Source organism: Marmota monax, unplaced genomic scaffold (assembly GCF_021218885.2).
Source record: "Marmota monax isolate L192 unplaced genomic scaffold, Marmota_monax_Labrador192_F-V1.1 WCK01_AAM20220418_F8-fsc00063, whole genome shotgun sequence".
NCBI classification, from domain to species: Eukaryota; Metazoa; Chordata; class Mammalia; order Rodentia; family Sciuridae; genus Marmota; species Marmota monax.
In genome coordinates this window covers 2713233-2733384 of record NW_026693726.1, presented here as the reverse complement: position 1 = coordinate 2733384, position 20152 = coordinate 2713233, and the positions used below count along the sequence as shown (strand labels likewise).

The following is a 20152-nucleotide window of genomic DNA, read 5'->3' as shown; positions in this document are numbered from 1 at the left end:
CAAGAGTGGTGGCCGACCATAGACTATGCATGGGCTGAACCTAGGAAACTGAGCCAAAATAAACTTTCTCCTCTAAGTTGTTAGGTCAGGTATTTGGTTATAGGGATGAAAAGCTAACACACCAAAGAAACATAAATTTCAGCCAATGACCAAGCAGGAATTCAAATCCTACAAGGAACATAGGCATTGGAGTGAAACTGTATTCTAATATTGACTCTGTCTTTCAATAGCTACATAATCATTGGGTCCTGCCTCTGATCCTCATAAGGTGTGTAAAGAGTAAATTTTAAAACACTCACAAAGTGTTCAGCACAATAACTGACATGTAATAAACACCGAGCATAAACTATTTTTAAATTAATAAACATTTTTCCTTATCACGGCCTGCTGATGAAAAGTTAATTCACAATTTTTTTAAAAAGATGTTTAAATTTTTTTAATTGTGTATTTTGATACTGGAACAAGTAAAGGGTACACAACTGGGAAAAGGTTGTTCATTATTTTCTTTTAGATTTATACTTAAAGTTTTTTTAGTTTTATAATATACATATAATTATACATAAAAAGCATTATAATTATACATAAAAACAATTTTTTGAAAGCAAGATTCAACCAAAATTGGTAATGTACATATATCTGACCCTGCAATTCTGCTTTAAGGAATTTATTCTATAGAACTGTTCCTGGGTGTAAGAATGTTCATTGTTGCATTGTTTATAATAGGGAAAAAAAGGAACTAATCTCAAGTGGAAGAGTGGTTACATAAATTGATACATCTACAGTATGAAATACTCAGTACACCCCCTAAGTATAAAATTCATATGGAAGGTTTCTCTGTACCTTAATTGGAAAAGCAATTTTTCAAAAGAATCCATACATAATTTCATTCATGACCAAAAAATAAAGAATGTAAGGATGAACACTAAATTAACTCTAACTGGGGTTAAAGAGAAAGTAGTGGAAAATAAAGAAGGCATTCATTCATCTCCAACTCTATATACTGTGGTGTTCCCATGAAAAGTACCAATGCACTATAGTGTAATTTCAAAACTGTAAGGAAGAATTTTAAAATGCAAATGTCAGAAGTATTTTTTAAAATAAAATTCTAATAGATTTTAACACTATTAAGCATACATATGCACACACAGTTGTATTTGAAGAGCAGAGATTTTTGTGCTTTAGGGAGTATAATGCTTTAAAATTGTTTGCAAAATTGTTTGCATTTATCCAGAGAGGCTCTACAGTTTCCATGATATCTATAACCCCAAAAAGGCTAGATGAAAAGATGACAATAGAAGTCTACCTGCAAGCAACTATTTTCTAGTAGATTTAAGCCCTAGTGAAAAAAGTAGCACACAAATGATAGGTAAATCAGAATTGGTACAAGGCAAAATTGGAAATGAAAACTGGGTTACAACAATCTAATAGGGTCAGCCTCCAAAGTCCTGGCCCATCTGGCTGGGTGCCAAGTGTGGGAGAAAGGCAGAAACATGGCAATCAAAGAAGGAAGTAAGCACATCCCACACTCCCTTAAGGTTTAAGTTCTGGGAGGGGTGGAGAGTGAACCTGTAAGGGTGTGTCCACTTAATGAATAGATACGTTTGCCCGGTATCAAAAGGGGAGAGGGAATGGAATTTACATATCTAGCAAGCAAGCTTTCTTCCCCTGGTTCATTCCCCATCTCCTGTCACCCGACCCTTCAGTGTATACTTGATCAGGACCTTGTGACTAGTTCTTTCTGGAAGCTCCGCTTTAGAGGGTCTGAAGAGAATACTTGGAACCCGCCCAGGTGTCTCTCTAGGTCGTTTTCCCCCTTCTTGGTAGGAGACTCATCACCCCTCTCAGGCCTGACCCGGAAATGTCCCGGCCCTCCCAACCTCCAACGCCTTGGGGTTAGATGGCCAGCCGGCCAGGCACCCGCACTCACTGTCCCTGCAGCTCCTCGTAAGAGGGGAAGGGCTTCTTGTGGTGCCGGGCCCGTGGTAAAAAGGGGGGTAGTTCTGGCAGCGACGACTGCAGTGGGGGTAACGGGCAGCGCGGGAGCCAGCGGCGGCCCTGTGCTGACTCGAGCTCCTGGCCCAGCCCGGCCACGTTGCTGTGCTGTCCAGAGTGGTGGGACGAGGCAGTCGGCCGGGCACTCGCACGGGAGCTGCTCTCAGGACAAGCATGCTCATGCTCGGCGGCCGGCAGCCCTGCGATGCTGGGGAGCGTGGCTCAGCTCCGCCCGGCTGGGGCAGCTGCAGCCACGCCCGTCCAAAGCGCGCAACGGTTGCTAGGGGCCTGTCACCTGGGGCTGCGGGGCTCCGCTCTACCGGGTTGCAGGCCAGTCCTGCAGAGGAAGGGACCTAGCCTTAAGGGACCAGGGTGGTTGCCTGGGTAAGATTAGGAGGCTGCCGGGATTCCAGGGCATGCACCAGAGGTCACTGCTTGGGGTGCTGAGGTGAGCAAGTGCTGAAACAAGGCAGGTTTATCAGTGGTCAGTTGTGACACAACACGAGGGGAAGAAGGGGAGGTAATGGGCAATCAGACAGGTGTATGTAGTTTCTGGGTTGTTTGCTCATCAGCTAGTACCAAAGGCTAACTTTTCAGATTTAAAGCAATCAGGCTTTCATGGGTATTTTAACCCGTACTCTTGATTCCTTTGAAAACTAGGGTGTCCCCTTTCAAAGCACAGCACACTAATTTTGCACAGTAGGATCTAAAGCCTCAGCACTTTGCCAAATCGTTGACACCTCCTCTACTAGAGCTACAAAGTGCACGTGATATGGTTTGACTCCAGGGAGACTGCTCAACACATACATACTTCAATTTTCCAACCCAAATTAGGCCTGGAACTTAAGTGGCCCACCACTTAGAACCACTTACATAGAATTATGTGGATTAAAGCAGCATTGGGACTCAATGATTGTAATCAAAACTTTATTACTAAATGGTTTCTTTTCATCCCTTTTTTTTTTGAGGGGGGCATTGAACTCAGGGGCACTCGACCATTGAGTCATATTCTTCACCTGTATTTTGTATTTACTTAGAGACAGGATGTCACTAAGTTCCTTAGTGCTTTACTAAATTGCTGAGACTGGTTTTGAAATCGTGATCCTCCTGCCTCAGCCTCCAGAGCCACTGGATTACAGGTGTGTGCCACCAGGTTCAACCTCATATCCTCTTGGTTATTACATTCCTACTTCAAACTTCTGCCATTTCTGTTCTGTCATCAGGGGTCTGAATTCTACCTCCTTTGTGAAAGCTTCCAGCTACATAGCATGAATAGTATTCTCTCAACATGTTCTATTACTAAATGAAGTCTTCCCCACTCCTCCTCCTACCATTCCCCATCACCAAATACCCAATGACTGCAACTGGAGACTCAAAATTTCAAATGGCTTAAGAGGTTAGAGCCAAGTGTCTACAATGTACCAGGCATTTTAAAAATTAAGTCTTACACTGGGGAGTGGCTGGGGAAAATGAATTCCAGATAGAAATGCTATAGCTGGAAGCAGAGATGCACACCTGTAATCCCAGCAACTCAGCAAGGTCCTCTCTCAAACACCAGTTCAGTGGTTAGGAGCATCTTGATTCAATTCCCAGTAACAAAAAACAAGAACAGAGACTGCTCTGACATCAAATCTGTCAAAATAGTGGGGGACTGCGTGCCTAGAATCCTGGCAACTTGGGAGGCTGAGGCAGAAGGATCCCAAGTTTAAAGCCAGCCTCACTGAAATGGTGACTTGCCAAGATCCTGTCTCAAAAAGGGCTGGGGATATGGCTCAGTGGTTAAGCACCATGGATTCAATCCTCAGTACCAAAAAGTGGAAAACATATATTTTTAAACCCCAAAAAAGAAAGGAACAGAAAGTTGTCCATCTTCCTGTGGAGCTGGGCCCCTAAAGATATCAGGAGGCTCTGTACATCCCTGAAGCACTCAGCTTACCATATTTGTTGTCCATTTCATCCATCAGAGTGACAAAGTAGAGGTTATTTTACATTGCTCCCAGTTGTACATTTGAAGTGCTCAAATTTACGACCAATACCACACATTTCACGAAACCTTTACATTAAATTTCCACTGAAATCCTATTAAAACTGGTGCCAACATTTCCCCTATTTTACTAATTAAGAAACTAAACAGGACTTATTGGCCCAGACTGAGACTAGATGTGAATACAAGCAGCCTGGTGCCAAACTTGCATTCTTAATATAGACAACCAAAAAACAAATAATAGTATTTACAAATAAATACTAAGTAAAATGGAAATCAAGAGATAAGGTGACTTTTTGACCCTACTAGGTGCCAAGGTTCACATGAATGGGGAAGTGGAACATCTCTTTGCAAATTTAAAGAGGTAGGATTCAAGTAAGGTGCCAATCATCATCTCCACAGTTCACAAAATATTTTCATACCCACACATTTCTATCCTCAGTTCTGTCAGATTATCATTTCACTTTATGCCCTAGGAAACTGCTGTCACCAGCAGACAGCAATGTTGTAAATTTTTCCTACTTACCCCCATACTCACTACAACTATCTACTGATTTCCTAATCCCACTGCATGAGCTTCAGAGTGGACAATCCTGGATCTCTACAATCCCTCCCTTGTTTCTCCACTCTGGTTCTATTTACAAGATGATATATCAATATAAATCCAGTGACTAACAAATGTAGTGCAGGGGTGGTGGTAGGGAGTTGAAAGAGGCTATATATGGAGACAGAGATGTGTGGTAACCCTTCATACTTTCTGCTCATTTTTGCTGTAAACCTAAAATTGCTCTTAAAAAAAATAAATTCTGCTAAACACCACTACTCTATATCTAAGCACCTGTTATTCTTATCCCAATATAAAAATTTCCTCTAACACTGTAGTGTAGCCACCCACCTACACCTAAGCAGTTAGCAATAAAACTTTACTCTGATCTTGCAAAGGCCACTGATGGCCCTCACCATTGTCTAAAAACCTGTTAAGTCAACCAAGGTCTAACATCTTGTGAAATACGCCTCCATTTCAGGACAGTGGATGTGCGAAGACAGGGGTTTAGTACTCATTTAACAGCAAAAAGAGGATAAGCTTCAAAACTTAAAACTCTTTGGCTCCACCTAGAGATTAACATTATATGTATTCTTTTTAACACTGATCCTACAGTTCACTAAAACAAATTTCTAACACAGATATTCTCACAAACATGTAACATGATTTTATGAAATACTTTTTTTTCTCCAGAATTCATGAACTCTTAAGAAACTAAGGCAGAGAAATAGCTTCTGGATCATAAATAAATAAATTCCTAATGTATTTGTCTAGAAACTTCAATTATTGAAAATCAGTTAATGATTCTGGTTTAATAGTGCCAAAAAAATCAACAAGGGATAAATTTCACATTGCTGCAATAAGGTCTCAGCAATAAAAATCATGACTACATGGGGGCTGGGGTTATGACTTAGTGGTGGAGTGCTCACCTAGCATATGTGAGGCACTGGGGGTTTGATCCTCAGCACCACATAAAAATAAAATAGTGTCCACCTAAAATTAAAAAAAATTCAGTGACTACAAAAACTTTGCTTTCATTGTATACTTTGTTATCCTATACATGTAAAGACTTTTTATTTCAAAGTTTTGCTCACTCATTTCAATTTCACTTCTACTTAATATCCACAATGTATAATGGAATTACTAATATCTCATCTAAATTTGGGCAGAAGATGCAAAATAAGAATGAAAAAATGGAATACAAAAGGAAAAATAACACATTCACACGGTAGTTTTCAAACAAGCCAGTGTCTGAGAGACATGGGACTTCAGCAATTAAATGTGTATGATAAAATGAAAAGCCTCACAAACCCAAGAAATGTTTTTTCACAACATAAAAACTTGACCCAGGTTTTCTGTTGATATGACTGAATTTGTATACACACCAAGATTCACCATCATAGCTGAAGGAAGGCAGAGGCAGACTAACAAATCACCAATACATTGAGAGCAGGTACTGTTTTATTAACTGACCAGATTACAAAAATACCATGGTAGATACCTAAAAGGGAAAGAAAATAAACCTATTAAAGACTCTTAGCAGCTAAAGATTAACATTTAATTAGGGGTATTTTTAAGGACACCCAATTTCCATTTTTAAATTGATAAAAAGGAGGGGGGTTCCTTCCCTCCAGAAATGTCTTCAAAAGGAAGGAGAGGAGTAACTAAACCAACTAATCATATATCACCCCTCTCCCACTGAAGAGTACTGATTATATTCAAAATCACCACATTCAATTATTAAAACTACTACTTTCTCCCAGGATGCAGTTTCTCACCTTAGTTCATCCTTCTAATAAGCCTGTTGATCTGGTCTTCCCTGTTGCCAGCATCTCCACCTTCTACAAAATGGGTGGTCTTTTTCTTCATTCCACCTCTTGGAGAAGACAATTTGAAGGGCCACAGGAAGTTATTTGCTTCTTTGAAGCGTTTTCCAACAGTGTAAATCTCATGAATCAGATCTTCCATGCAGATGATGCCATATTTACCTGGAAAAAAATTCATTTGTGATTGCTTAAATTTTAAGGCATACAAAAAAAGCACAATTACAGGCTGAGCTAAACGCAAATCAAAAGTAAACAGAATCATGTATATCTAAAAAAGAAAAAAAAGAAAAAGAAGTAAACAGAAGGGCGCCATATTGCATGCTTGTGCCTGAGTCACTGGGATTACTGGCACAGGCAGAGACAAAAGACAGAAGTTTGAGGGCACCGTCTCAAGATAAAAACTAAAGGGCTTGGGATGTAGCTCAGTGTGCCAAAGCACCCGTGTCAAGATTCAAGCAAATGAAATTATCTCATGTTTTCTTTAAAGAAGGATTATAGGAAATAATGTGAAGGTTCATTAGTGAGAAAATTAAGGACAGGAGAGGCCATAAAATTTCACCATCTAATATCAAACTTCCCCCAAACAAAAAGAACCTACCAAGAGATCGAGCAATCAAAGCATTATCTGTCAAGGCAATTCGTTTTTTATTGATTTTGCCATATCCACGCTTGTAGATTAGTTCATTCACTGATTTCAGGTTTGGGTACCTGAAATACGAAAAGCAGACGTACATGATCAAAGAAAAAGGTTACTGCTATCAAAACATCTAAAATTCACCTCGCTATACCAGTCTATTTGCCAAGCAGAAATCCAAGAAAAAAAGGCACTCACCCCCATGCAATGTAAGGTTCCACGATCCTCAGCATGTTAATTGAAGCCTTGTTGAGCTTAACGAAGGTGCCATTGAAGATCTGGCGAAGGCGAAGAAGTTGTAGCACCTTACGAACCTTTGGGCTCACACCATTGATACTGCAGTGAAAAGGGACCAAAAATTTTTTTTAAATCAGTTTTTACTATCAACTGACAGGAAACTAAACAAACTGATCACACATGTCCCACAAAAACTAAATATCACTGATGTTTTTCCTCTTTACCCTATAATTCCCACCAACCTGCTTCCTCTCCAACTATTTTTGATAAGTACCAGTGAAAGGTCCTGACTTGTGTTATCACCTGTCTTTGTTACAGCACAATAGTGACTGTACACTTTAACTTCTTTTGAAATCAACTGACAGGACCCTGAACTCCTCCTGATTTAATTAGAGTAGACAGGAGCTTTAGGACAGGGCTTGTAACTAACCCCTTAAAATGACACCCACGCCTTTTTTCTAGTCACACCTAAACATTGTTATTCCCATGTTTTAGATCAGTCCTTCCTGAATTAACAGGAAATTTTACTGAGGCTTCTAAACTTCCCTTTAAACCAGATACAGTAAAAACTGAACTTACCCTCTGATCCTGATAACAAATGCCAATTTGGGTTCTGCAGGTACATAGAAGTTGCCGGCTTTTCTTGCCATTCTAGCCATCCGAATCTCCGTTCTGTACATTTGCCTATATTCCTTGTGGTAATGCTTAGCTTTTTCATAGATTAGCTTCCTCCTTGCCTTTCGAAGCTGAAAAACAATTACCAATTATTCATGATTCTTAACTCCCAAACAATTTGCAATAGCAATTTTTAAAATAATCTTCCCTTGAAATTTTTCTTGCCATAGTACAGTTAACATTTCCAAAAGCTACATTAGGAAGCTTCAAGCAATTCCTTGGTACAACAGTGAAGTAAACAAGTCTAGCTAAGAACATTCACTTCATTCTCAATCCCAACCACATGGACTCTCCTCAAAGCTTAGTGCATCCAAGCATTTACTTACCATCTTTTGGGCAAACTTCTTCCTCAGGCGCTTTACCTTCAGCTCTGCATAATTCCTTCGCTTTTTCTTAAGAGTTTCTGGCACAGCAGGAACCTTCTTTTTCTTCTCTCTGTCATTAGCATACAAAGAATATTATCAATAATTCAGAAACCTTTCTGCCTTGCATCACTCCCGTGCTGTACTGAGCAAAGTGTTAACACATGGAGCATCGGTGGCTCTTCACCATCACTGGTATCTTAAAAGTTACCCTAATATGCTCCAGTCTCACAGAATTTTTAAATTTCCTTCAGTAATTTTCCCTTCTAACACACATGTCAGATAATCACACATTTGCGATTGTGGTTTAACAGAATGAACATTCCAGCTCCAGTCCTGGCCTCCAACAATTATACCTTAGAAAATATCTACACAAGACGTATCAGAACCTTAAGACTGCTACAAAGACACCTAACTTTCTGCCTAAAGAACCTGGGATTCTCAAAAATAAAAAGGCCAAATTCCACTTTGGTTCAAGTCCCAAGCCACGCATACTGAAAGCAAAGGCCTGTAAGCAAAAAACGCCCGGGCCAAGTACTAACCAAGGATGAATTCAACTCAAGAGGTTTTGTACCGGCCTCGATATACCTCGGTTCCATCGAGGAATGGACCTCGGCCCAACCGGCTTGGATGCACACATAAATTCTGCGCTGGTACCTCGTTCCCGGTACTTCCAAAACCTTCACCCTATGGCCGCCAGCATCCCATCCCAGCTCGGGGTCCCTACTGGTGTCATGGAGCGTCACAAACACACAGATAGGTGGGAAAACGTAAGAAGTACAACCAGACAGGGAAAAACGGAGACAAATGGCCTATATTTTCGGGGATGGAGAAGGATTCTCGAGAGGACGAGGAGTAACTTACTCGGCACCCTCCATGGTTCCAGCCGGAAAAAGAGGAAGTTGGCGCATGCGCACTGCCCACTTAAAGACGGCGAGAGAAGCCCCACGATTTATAGGCGTCCTAAAATAAGCCGGAAAAGAACTCGGAGCTGAGAGCCCACCTTGAAGTTGCAAAATTAAGAAATCCCCGATTTAGCTTCTTCCAATCAACTTTTGGGGGAAACTTTTGTGGGAAAAGCAAATGCAGTAGTTAGACTTTAATCAATTCAAGTGCAAAGAGTGGTGACACCTTGATTGCTCGGGGTCCTAATCCCTAGGTTGCGTTGACAGGATTAGCTCGACTTCCACCTTGTAAATTAACCAAATAACACGCCTCTGGGGAATAAACTACAAACCCCGGCATGCATCACTCCATGGTCCGCTCGACGGGAGGGAGACGCCTGACCAGGGCTGTGGGTAACCACCGGGGTGGTGATTTCAGCCAGGAAAATGAGAGCCTTTGGGATAATGTCCCACACAGGTAGCAGCGATTCGAAGCCACTTTTGGCCGCTTCTCAACTCTCTGCCACCCATAGTCAGACTCTGGCACCCGCCTTGCCGCGCTGCCGAGGTCCTTCTCGTTGTCCTCTAGCCTTCAGGGCTGTCTTCCGCAGCGCCTGATCTCAGGCGGGGCAGTCTGAAGTCCCCTGGCTAACGAAAGTGGCAAGACCGGGAAGAGCGAGGACGCGACGGCCAGGGGATGATGGCCGGGGCTCCGCCGACCGCGCGGCCTGACAGGCGGAGGCCGGGACGACCTACGGCAGGGGGCGTGAGCTGCGAAGGGAGGTGCAATGAGAGCTGGAGGCTGCGGCCACGGCCGTGTGAGAGGGGCTGCCCCGCGCGGCTCGGCGGACGACGGGCGGAGGGCTGGGGGCTGGGCCGGGGGCGGGGTGCGCCCGGGGGCGGGGAGGGCCGAGCGGAGGGAGGGCCGAGCCGATGCCGCCGCCGGCTCTTCCCCGTCGCGGGTTATATAGCGCGGAGCGTGGAACCCGCTCACAGCTGGCCGGGAGCGCTCCAACTTGCAAGCGGCGCTGTGCTGCGGAGCCCGGTACCCGAGTGACAGCCGCGGGGAGTGCAGGGCAGGGGGACACGAGACCGCAGGGGCAGCTGCAAGCCGTTGGGCAGCGCTCGCCTGAGCCTACCGAGTCCCCCCTTTCCGGCGCTCCTCTGCCCCGCACCCCACTCTCCCACCCTCTCGCAACTTGAGTCAAGTTGACAACTCCTGCGGCAGCCGGCCAGCCGGTGCGGTCTCCACCGCTCATTCCTTCCCCGGGGTGAGAAGGAGCCGCTGCGCCGGCTCCGGGGACGCTCGGGCGGCGGCAGCTTGGCCATGAGGGCAGTGCGCGTCGCCTAACTCACGGCTGTCACCGCCGCTGCAGCGGGACCGGCCGGCAGGACTCTCCGGGACAGGCGGGCGGCCGCCGGCAGGAGGCGCCGAGCCGGGCGGCAGCCGCTGCGGGCACAGCCCGGGGCCACTGTGCGGAGCCCAGCACCGCGCTAGCAGAGAGCGGCGCCGCGCACTGTGGTCCGGCGGGCACCTCGGGGACAGGCGCGGGGTGCAGCCTTCTGGTCCCGGCCGCTCTGACAAGGGCTCCTTTGGTGTGCCTGGCGCGGGGTGGGCGCGGACAGGGGCTCTGGGCTCGCGCGGGCCCCCGGGCGTCGCGATGAACATCGTAGTGGAGTTCTTCGTGGTCACTTTCAAAGTGCTCTGGGCGTTCGTGCTGGCCGCGGCGCGCTGGCTGGTGCGGCCCAAGGAGAAGAGCGTGGCCGGCCAGGTGTGCCTTATCACGGGCGCCGGCAGCGGCCTGGGCCGTCTCTTCGCGCTGGAGTTCGCCCGGCGCCGGGCGCTGCTGGTGCTCTGGGACATCAACACGCAGAGCAACGAGGAGACGGCGGGCATGGTTCGCCACATCTACCGTGACCTGGAGGCAGCTGATGCCGCCGCGCTGCAAGGTAACTCGGACTCACGCCCGAGCATTGTTGGGTAAAACCTCTCCCCTCCCTGCACTCTCCCCTGGAAGGTCCCCAGATCCCACTGTCATGGTCAGCCCCGCTCTAGAGAAAAAGAATACCCTATCATTCTTTTGGAAAGCGAGTGGAATTTACCCCCTAATAAAAGAGAATGATCACCGCACTATTGGAAGAAGGAAAGTGTGCCAAACCCAGCCCTTTAAGGAGGTCCGTCCCTTTGGGGACGACTCTGGTGTTTCCTATACCCTCTGAGCCTAGGGAAGGCAGAGGGAACTTGTTACCTCAGGATGAATTCCTTAAGAAATGTCTCTTGCTTGCATGCGCATGATGGGAAACAGAAGCGTCTTTGAGAAGTTGTTCCTAGACTGGACTGTATATGTGTTACTGCCGTCTGAACCCCTTAGAAGAGGGCAGTATTGATGGTTTCGCTATAACTTTAGCCAAAAGAAAATAATTACATTGTTTCGCCTGCGATAAGTAAGTGCTTTAGTTACTTACTACAGATCCCATCATGATTGAGAGATGACCTGCCTCTTGAGAAAGTTATTGAAGGATTTCAGCTTCATGAATTCATGTAAATTTCTTTCATGTTTCTGGTCACCCCAATCTGCATTTTTTGTATAACCTGAATCTGAGACTTAAGAAGAAGACAATGAAGAAGAAAAAGCCTAAGTGGAAACTGTAACCAAACATAAAATATTGGTCCAGGAAAATTTGATGATTGTTCTTGCTTTTTGACAGAAGTTTTCATTTCCAGGAGAAATATTGAATATTTATTTATTTATTTGAGTGCCACTCTTTCTCTCTGTCCATCATTTGTTACAGACTTCTTGGCACCTGCTTTCTTGATTTAAATTTGGAAATGATGCTAGTGTGAAGAGGTAGCAAATACAGATTGTGTGTGTTCCCTTCCAAAACCTAAAAGATAAGGGTTTCCAGAGAAGAGATTTTGTTTTAAGCCATTCAAGTTTTTATGTGGCCCATTAATTTATGTTCCACCCCAATAAGAACAAGTCAGTGGCCCTACTTTTTCATGAGAAACTTTAAATTCATTTTTTTGCCTATGGATGAATTCAGATTATTATTTACAGCTTTGATTTATGAACTTTAAAGTGAATTTCTATTTTGATGGTGCTCATACTGAATATTAAGAGCTATTTCTGGTCAGTTTCCCCCAGCTCCCCCTCCCACCCCCCCAAAATAGGAATGTGTAATGTGTATGTGTGTTATTCTCTGGGCTGAGATCTGTTCTTTGCAGGTGTCTTTAGCTCCAGCAAGCTGATCCCATGTGGTCTACTTGTTTTGGGCTTGTCACAATTACATGACTTTCCCCTAAGCAAAGTTATCCAGTAAATTGCTGCAATTTCCAAAGACTGGGGGGAGGAAAGCAGCTGTAAGTTCAGTCATTGGCAAGCCTTGTGGTGTCAGAAATTTGAAGCTCACTGTAGTACTTTTGTTTTGTGTGATCTTTGTCCTACTGATTGCCATGTGACTCACTTTCTGTACCTCCTTCTCTGTTCCATTTTCTCCCCCTCATCTGGACTTCTGAGGACAGCTGGGAATGGTGAGGAAGAAATTCTGCCCCACTGTAACTTGCAGGTTTTTACCTACACCTGTGATGTGGGGAAAAGGGAAAATGTCTACTTGACCGCTGAAAGGGTCCGCAAAGAGGTTGGTGAAGTCTCAGTCCTGGTCAATAATGCTGGCGTGGTCTCTGGACATCACCTTCTGGAATGTCCTGATGAGCTCATTGAGAGAACGATGATGGTCAATTGCCATGCACACTTCTGGGTAAATATAAACCTTTTTTTTTTTTTTTAAGTCCTGGGCCCTCTTTGAGAAGGATAGAGATCTCAGTGCCAGCTTGAAAGCCACCTGTACTCCCATCACCGAGCCTCCTAATGAGTTATTCCCCCATGGTGAATTTCATTGTATGTTGGTTACTATTAAATCATTACTTTCTCCTCTCCCCCAAATTCAGTATTTCTTGAGAGGGTAAAAGACTTAACATTGTGAACTAGTTTGAAAAATTGCCATAAAAATAACAAGAGAGAGTATAAAACCCTGGGTTTGTTTATTTTACTTTCCACAGAGTTTATAAAACATTGGTTGTTCTTATGAATTCCTAAAGTCAGGGTTTAGGCTTCCAAATTACTGCTCAGCCACATTTTAGAAAGTGCCAAAGATTCTGAGATCAGCATTTGTGGTCCACTGGGAGTGATCAGGCCACCCTGGCCATCACTTATCTTCACCAGGATCCATATCATTGTCCTGTTGGAGGACATCTCAGGACTTTTTCAGCTTGGAAAAATTTCTCAAATGAGAACAGAAGTCACCTTGATAGGACCACAGAGTGGGGAGGGCATCATGAGACCTGTTGAGCTGTGGACTTCAACAATGTGAACTTCTAGCCAGCAGAGCTACTGTAGCATCTAGGAATTGGTGGGGGGGAGGGGGCTGTCTGCTTGGAGGGACAAAGTAACCATAACTTTTCAGCTGGATTATCTTTAATAAAGGCAGATGTGAAGCTCTCCTCTGTAATTCTGTGCACTGTTGACCCACTATGCTTTTTTTCTTCATAGTATTTTCCCTTTTGTAGATAGGTTGAATCCAATAAAGAAGAGGTAGAGAGGGCTGGGAGTATAGCTCAGTGGTAGAACACTAGCACATGTTGGGCTTGGTTTGATCCCTAGCACTGCAAAAAATAATAATAATAATAATAAAATAAGTAGGGGGATAAGGAGATAGGGTTTTATATTATTTTCCACGGGTAGATTAGTCTTCTATTAGAACACAACAAAGAACTATTTCTAAATAGGTCACAATAAACCCCTTAATTTTTTAGCAACGCTTAAAAACTTAATCTGGCTTTAGAAGTACTTATTTACATGTTGCTTATCCAATAGCAAGTCTATTCTCTGATCCTGGAAGAAGCTTATTTTGATGTTTTATTTTTAAACATGAGCTTCATTTCCTTTCAGAACCTCTAGAAATGAACATATGAATAACCTGAGCTAACTCATGTCCATGTTTCGAATGAGTAAGAAGATAAAGTTTAGGGAAATGTGAATGTGCCCTGTGTGTACATGCATGTCGGTGTGTGTTATGTGCAGTGGGTATGGGGAGCTGAATTTAAGGTGTTTTTTTGGTTTTGTTTTTTTCTGGCAGCAGTATCAAAGGGGTGGTTTAGGTGAGTAAATGCTAGTCCAACTAAATAAACTTAGCAGTATACTCTATCAAGAATCTTGTATGATTATAATTCTGACTAAAACAAAAAACTGCTATTTGAAACAAAAGACAGACATAAATTGCAGGTGTAATGTAGTTTCCATATTTGAAGAATGGTAAAAGTGAAGCTGCCGTAGAAACTGTGTTGGTTTCAGTCAATGCATCATCCTTAAACAGATACACAGCTGTCAGTAGCATAGTGTGCACCACAGGCAACTGGGAATTGTTTTTTTTCCAATAACCTTTGACTGAGATGATGCAAGATTTCCTAACTTTCACCTACACCAAATACTCTGAAGTTTCACCTTCCTGACTGTTCTCTGATTATTTTGTTGACTTGCAAAATTTCAAATGTAATCAGACTTTGGGTACCAGGGATTAAACTCAGGGGCACTTAACCACTGAACTACATTCCCATCTCTTTTTTATTTTAAGACAGGATCTCGGGCTGGGGATATAGCTCAGTTGGTACAGTGCTTGCCTTGTATGCACAAGGCCCTGGGTTCAATCCCCAGCACCACCACCAAAAAAAAAAAAAAAAACCAGGATCACACTAAGTTACTTAAGGTCTCCTTAAATTACAGAGGCTGCCCTTGAATTTGCAATTCTCCTGCCTCAGTTTCTCAACCGCTAGGATTACAGGCAAGTACCACCTCATCTGAATGTAACCAGATTTTTAAAGAAACCCCATATAGTCTTAGGTGAAAAAATATTTGTAACAGGAGAGCATCTTGTCTTCCCTAGACATACTATAAAATGAGTGCTAATGTGTTAGGCTCAGAAAATCCATAGCCTCAGTTTTAGAAATGCACATAAATTGAAATATTGTATTTTTCTTTTTCTCTACATCCCCAGCTACTTTCAAATTTTATTTTGAGATAAGTTCTAAATTGCCTAGGCTAGCCTCAACCTTCTAATCCCCCTGCCTCAACCTCCTCAGTAGCTGGGATTATAGGTATGTGCCACCATGCCCAGATAATATACTGTACTTCTAAGATTAGGTTACTTTTTTTTTTTTTTCCGGTACAAGGGATTGAACCCAGGAGTGCTTGACCACTGAGACACATCCCTATCCCCACCCTTTTTATTTTCTATTTCGAGACGGTCTCACTAAGTTGCTTTAGGGTCTTGCTAAATTGCTGAAGCTGGCTTTGAACTTGTAATCCTCCTGTTTCCGCCTCCCCAGCCACTGGGATTACAGGCATGTGAGCCACCGTGCCTAGTCTACTTTCTAACATAAGGAGGAAATTGAATCACATCTCTAGTGGAAAGATTATTCTGGAACTGAATCTGTATACCAAGGAGGAACACAGCACCTTTCTAGCATCCTCACTGTGCCTCAAGATGTTGTTTAACCACACAATTTAGGGAGTTCTTGGAAGCCTTGGTGGTAATGATGTCACTTCATATTAAAATATGGGAGGCTCCTAAATTCTCCAGCTGTTTTTCCCCTAAGCATCTAAACTTAAGAATTATTTTCAATATTGAGTCAGAAAATTCATTTTAGAGTTGGAATTTCTGACTTCTTGCTGAGACTTAAAACCTTTTGAGAAGAAATTGAAAATTTGCAACTAAAATTTAAATTATTATAATTTTTACAGTGATTTGGGTGGGAAGGTTAAGTAGTACTGTTGAGAGTACTTTCCTTCCAGTAGTACTCTTAAGCAAAAATGTTAGTGATGATTTTTCAAAGATGTGTTGGCCTGACTTGTGTTGTCTTCCTTCCAGAAAAAATAATGATTATATCTTTTTACTGTGTTTGGGTGAGGGAAAAAAAAAATTCCCTTATACATTTTTAAGTACGTCAGCTGAGCAAAGAGCTTGTTCAATTATTTGAATAGATCATCTTGAGCCAGACTTTTAAGTAGCAGTTAATGTCTGTTTTCGTAGAATAACAAATAGTATGTTGATCCTGATTCAGAGTTAAAGTTATGAACGGTGAAATAGAAGACCATGTCGACTTTCACTGAAAAGCTGTGGATGCTCCCACTTCCAAACCATTCCTTATACTGGTCTCGCTGCCTGGAATTGCCTCTTCCTCTACTCCCTGTGCCTTTTAAAGTCTAGTCCAAGTTGTCAGCCTACCCTTCCCTCCCCACTGTAGCCCTTCCTGGCATTCTTGGATATCAGAGCTAAAGGATCCTTAGAGACCATCTGGTCCAACCCCTTACTTTCCAAGGAAACTGCACTTAAATGACTCACATAAGACTTTTCTTTCCCTGGGTGTTTGTTGTTGGTTGTTGTTGTTTGATAGCATTTGTTGTCATTGCCATCCTTTGGTGCATAGTATGGATTTTTGGCATAATTTTGTCTACGTTGTGCCCTATATCCCAAAGTAGACAGCAAGTTGTCTGAAGGTAGTTGGTTGTATTCATCTGTTTGTTTTCTTCTGCCTGAAACAGAACTTTATTCTTAAGTCACTCAATAAATATTCAATAATACATAATAGGCTTCTGCTGACATATTTAGAAAATAACCTATTTAGAGAATGCTCATGTGTGTCTATTGCAGTGAATTTTCAAAAGGTAAGTATTATGTTGAACTAACTCAAGCTGATACTTAAAGCATTTAACTCTAGTCCACATCCACTATTTGTATCTCCTTTTGTTTCCTACTGACTTGTGACTTTTCCAGTCGTCCTGCCCCACCTGTATGCTCAATTTTACAGTAGTGTGTTAACTCTGTTCATAGGTGTGAGGCTGAGGACTTTGAGAAAGCTGCTCTTGATATGCCAATTTGAATCAAGCTCCAATTGAATAATACCAACCAATCATTTTTTCCCAATAACTAGGCCTCAAGGAGAGGACCCCTACCACATTGTTCTGCACAAGTCTGCAGTCTGCTGTGGCACTTCACCTTTTAGTGTTGTTCTACTACCAGATTTCCCAGGAATCTTCTTTTGGTCACCAGTCAAGAAGTGATAGATATGGGGTAGGCTTTGGTGTGCATAATCTGTGAAACACATAGTTAGGAGAAGGCTGTGGAGAACAAATGCACTTTAACACTAGCATAGAAATCATTCACATAGGCTCTCTATCTTGCTAAAATGCAAAAAAAAAAAAAAAAAAAAGAAAAAAGTAAAAGAAAAAAAAAAACCCTTGAAAATACCTCTGCGTTCAACTTTGAAATATGGAAAGGTGATCTCTATTCAGTAACTGCAATCCTATGGTTCCCCTCCAAATATTAACATTGCTTCACTTGATGTTTTTTTCAGAGTGGGTATAGAATCTTGGTTGCTATTTCTAAAAGCCAAAGTTTATCTGTAGATCCTTTCAATCAAAGAGCTGCATTTGGCCTTTATACGTGAGCAGCACATTGATCCCTGATTAACCAAAAGGGGGAAGCAAAAGCATTTAACTCTAGGCCTTTTATGTTCTGAAGAAATTTTGCATGGTAAAGGACTAAATCTGTCAAATAGCTAGTAGGTAATTTACTTCTATTGATATGTTAGTCAGACAAGATAATTGGTAGTTAATTAATAGACCACTTAACTTAAAAGGTTTCACAGTTTTAAAATACTAATTACTGAATTAGGCATTTATCTATATCCAAATGTCTAAAGTCTATTTAGTTAAAATCCATCCAGGAAAAGTAAAAGCCCACCAGCTAGATCTGAGTAATGTAGCACTTAAATGCATTAGTGCTACCATTGTACCTAATATCTCATGGATGGTCCCTAATCGTTAATGTTTAAGTTCTTATGTGATTTACTGGTTTTTAATCTCACATACTGTATTCCTCTTTTTTCTGGTTAGAGAAGCTAGTTTTGTTTTTGTTTATTTTTTTTCCAAGCCCCCTTAGGTTTAAAATGTTTAAAAAATCATTTCTAAAATATTCATATAAAATATTTGTTTGATGGTTGCTCCTCCATACCATAATATTAAGAATTTTAAGACTAAAACATTTTATATAATATTGTTTCCCTATAGGATGTTATTAATGTAGATACTAAAAACTTAGAATTTATGGCCTATTTTTAAAGTCTGCTCTAGAACTGGTTTCTGTCATTAAGTAAATGTCACATGCATAAAAATATTTGAGCTTTCAAAATAAAGACTTTTAATTCTTGAACCAGGTTGTAAATTGGCATAGTTTGTCTTATTAATTCTTGATTATAGTCAAAAACAGGAAAAGAATCTCTGTTGATGGTAACTGCCTGGATAGCTGGGACCATTTATCTGTATACACAAACAAGGATCACATGTTTATTGAACTTTAGTTTCTATGTTTGATGTGTTACATCAGTAACTTGATGTAATAATAATAATTTTTGCCTGGCCCTAATCTTTTGTACTAGAAATCAAAATCCACAGCATGGAAAAGTATCTCTTTACGAAATTAGTGTGAGTAGGGAACCAGACATTAAATCCTATGAGAAACTTCCCCACGTGTTTGATCTGTGTTCTAATCTGTCTAGTTATCTCAGTTGTTTGGAAAATACTGCAGAGTAACCAATGCCATCATTTCTAAGCTATATGAATAGATTGTGGTGCTCCCTCATTGCCAAATGCAGTGTGCAGCTTGAGTGCTTTAGTTTCCATGAAGAGACACCTTTCTGTTCCTCTCTCTGCCTTCCCAGTCCTCTTGGCCTCCCCACCTTTGGAATGTTGGCTCTTTAGGATTGTGTGCTCGGACCAGTTGTCTCTGTACACCTCTTCCTAACTGCGTGAAATCAGCATGTCACAATACTAAACTCTTTGCCCCTTCTTGCATTCCCCAGTTGGTCAGTCAGGAGGCTTGAGAACATCTGCATAATCTTCAGTTCTCTATGTGGGTCACCAAATCCTGACTGTTCTCTCTCGCCACCATGGACTTTAACTAATCCCCTTCTTTCCATTCCCACCCCTTCATGTGTACCTCCATCACCTCTCGCCTAGACTCAGAGCCTCTTAACTTCTTTCTCTGTTCCCATTTTTTGCTCTTCAATCCAGGGTTATCTAAGTAGAGCTGAGTTTGCTATATGCCTGCTTGAAACCCTTGTGTGACCACATGACTCACAGTCCAGCTCATTAGCATGGCATCTTGGGCCTTTCAAAGCTGAATTTCACCTGCCTTCCCAACTCAGCACCTATTACAGCCCCTGCTGTACTATAAACTCCAGCCAGGCTGCTCTTTACTGTGCCCCGAGAGAGCCCTCTGTTCTCATGCTTCATGGAAGAACCTTTGGCTGGCTACTCTGCCATTTGAGTCCCATTTTATTTGGAGACTACAGAAGTTGATTAGTACAAAAAAAAGTATATCACTCCTGCAAAAGAAAAACACAAATTGCAAGTATTTTCATGTTGACTTGATAGTAACTTTATATATTAAGGTGGTAGCCCCTATAAAATAATCATCAAATCCTAGATTCAAGGATTAGTCCCTTCTTCTTTGATCATGGAATGACAGGGGCTATTTGTCTCCATTCCTGAAAGCAAAGTCGTATTTGTTCTTTCTTCTCTTGTTATTTTTTTTTCTTTTTTCTCCTTTTCTTTTACTGGTATTAGTGATTGAACTCAGGAGCACTGAACCTCTGAGTTATATCTTCAGCCCTTGTTTTATTTGAGACAAGGTCTTGCTAAGTTGCTGAAACTGGCATCAAACTTGTGATCCTCCTGCCTCAGGCTCTTGAGTTGCTAGAATTCATGCCTTTATTACCATGCCTAGTCCTTCCTTATTTCTCTATTCAGGACTTTATCCATTATCTGACCAGGTAGAAATTAATCTATAGGACATGTCAAAATGCAAGTATTCTTTAACCTATTCTAATGTAACATTGAGTAGCTTTTTCAAAAAGACTGAATGGAGAGTGCGGTAGCAGTCTTTAGCCATTCATTGC

The 20152-nt window shown here is 42.1% G+C and overlaps 3 protein-coding genes across 4 annotated transcripts in view; 1 reads left to right on the top strand and 2 right to left on the bottom strand.

The window, feature by feature from the left end:
* Positions 1–5819, bottom strand: part of CUNH8orf89 (chromosome unknown C8orf89 homolog) — a 36647-nt gene extending 30828 nt beyond the window's left edge. Inside the window, exon 1 of the mRNA XM_046460540.2 lies at positions 1928–5819. The gene's annotated coding sequence lies outside the window, so the exon portion shown is untranslated. The remainder of the gene's footprint in view (positions 1–1927) is intronic.
* A 140-nt stretch (positions 5820–5959) lies between these two features.
* Positions 5960–9268, bottom strand: Rpl7 (ribosomal protein L7). Of its 2 annotated transcripts, none has more exons than XM_046460538.2 (7): positions 9119–9268; positions 8219–8327; positions 7797–7963; positions 7179–7316; positions 6945–7054; positions 6299–6508; positions 5960–6021 (listed from the first exon to the last, which is right to left on the bottom strand). In XM_046460538.2, the coding sequence occupies exons 1-6, from the start codon at positions 9163–9165 to the stop codon at positions 6300–6302; spliced, it is 780 nt and encodes a 259-aa protein (XP_046316494.1). In that variant the 5' UTR covers positions 9166–9268; the 3' UTR covers positions 5960–6021; position 6299. The 2 variants fall into 2 exon arrangements, with proteins under 2 accessions (XP_046316494.1, XP_046316495.1); XM_046460539.2 differs by lacking the exon at positions 9119–9268 and adding an exon at positions 8843–9059.
* A 777-nt stretch (positions 9269–10045) lies between these two features.
* Rdh10 (retinol dehydrogenase 10) overlaps positions 10046–20152 on the top strand; it is a 28597-nt gene continuing 18490 nt past the window's right edge. The window contains exons 1-2 of the mRNA XM_046460544.2: positions 10046–11088; positions 12662–12897. Of these exons, the coding sequence (XP_046316500.1) occupies positions 10800–11088; positions 12662–12897 (525 nt within the window). The 5' untranslated portion in view covers positions 10046–10799. The remainder of the gene's footprint in view (positions 11089–12661; positions 12898–20152) is intronic.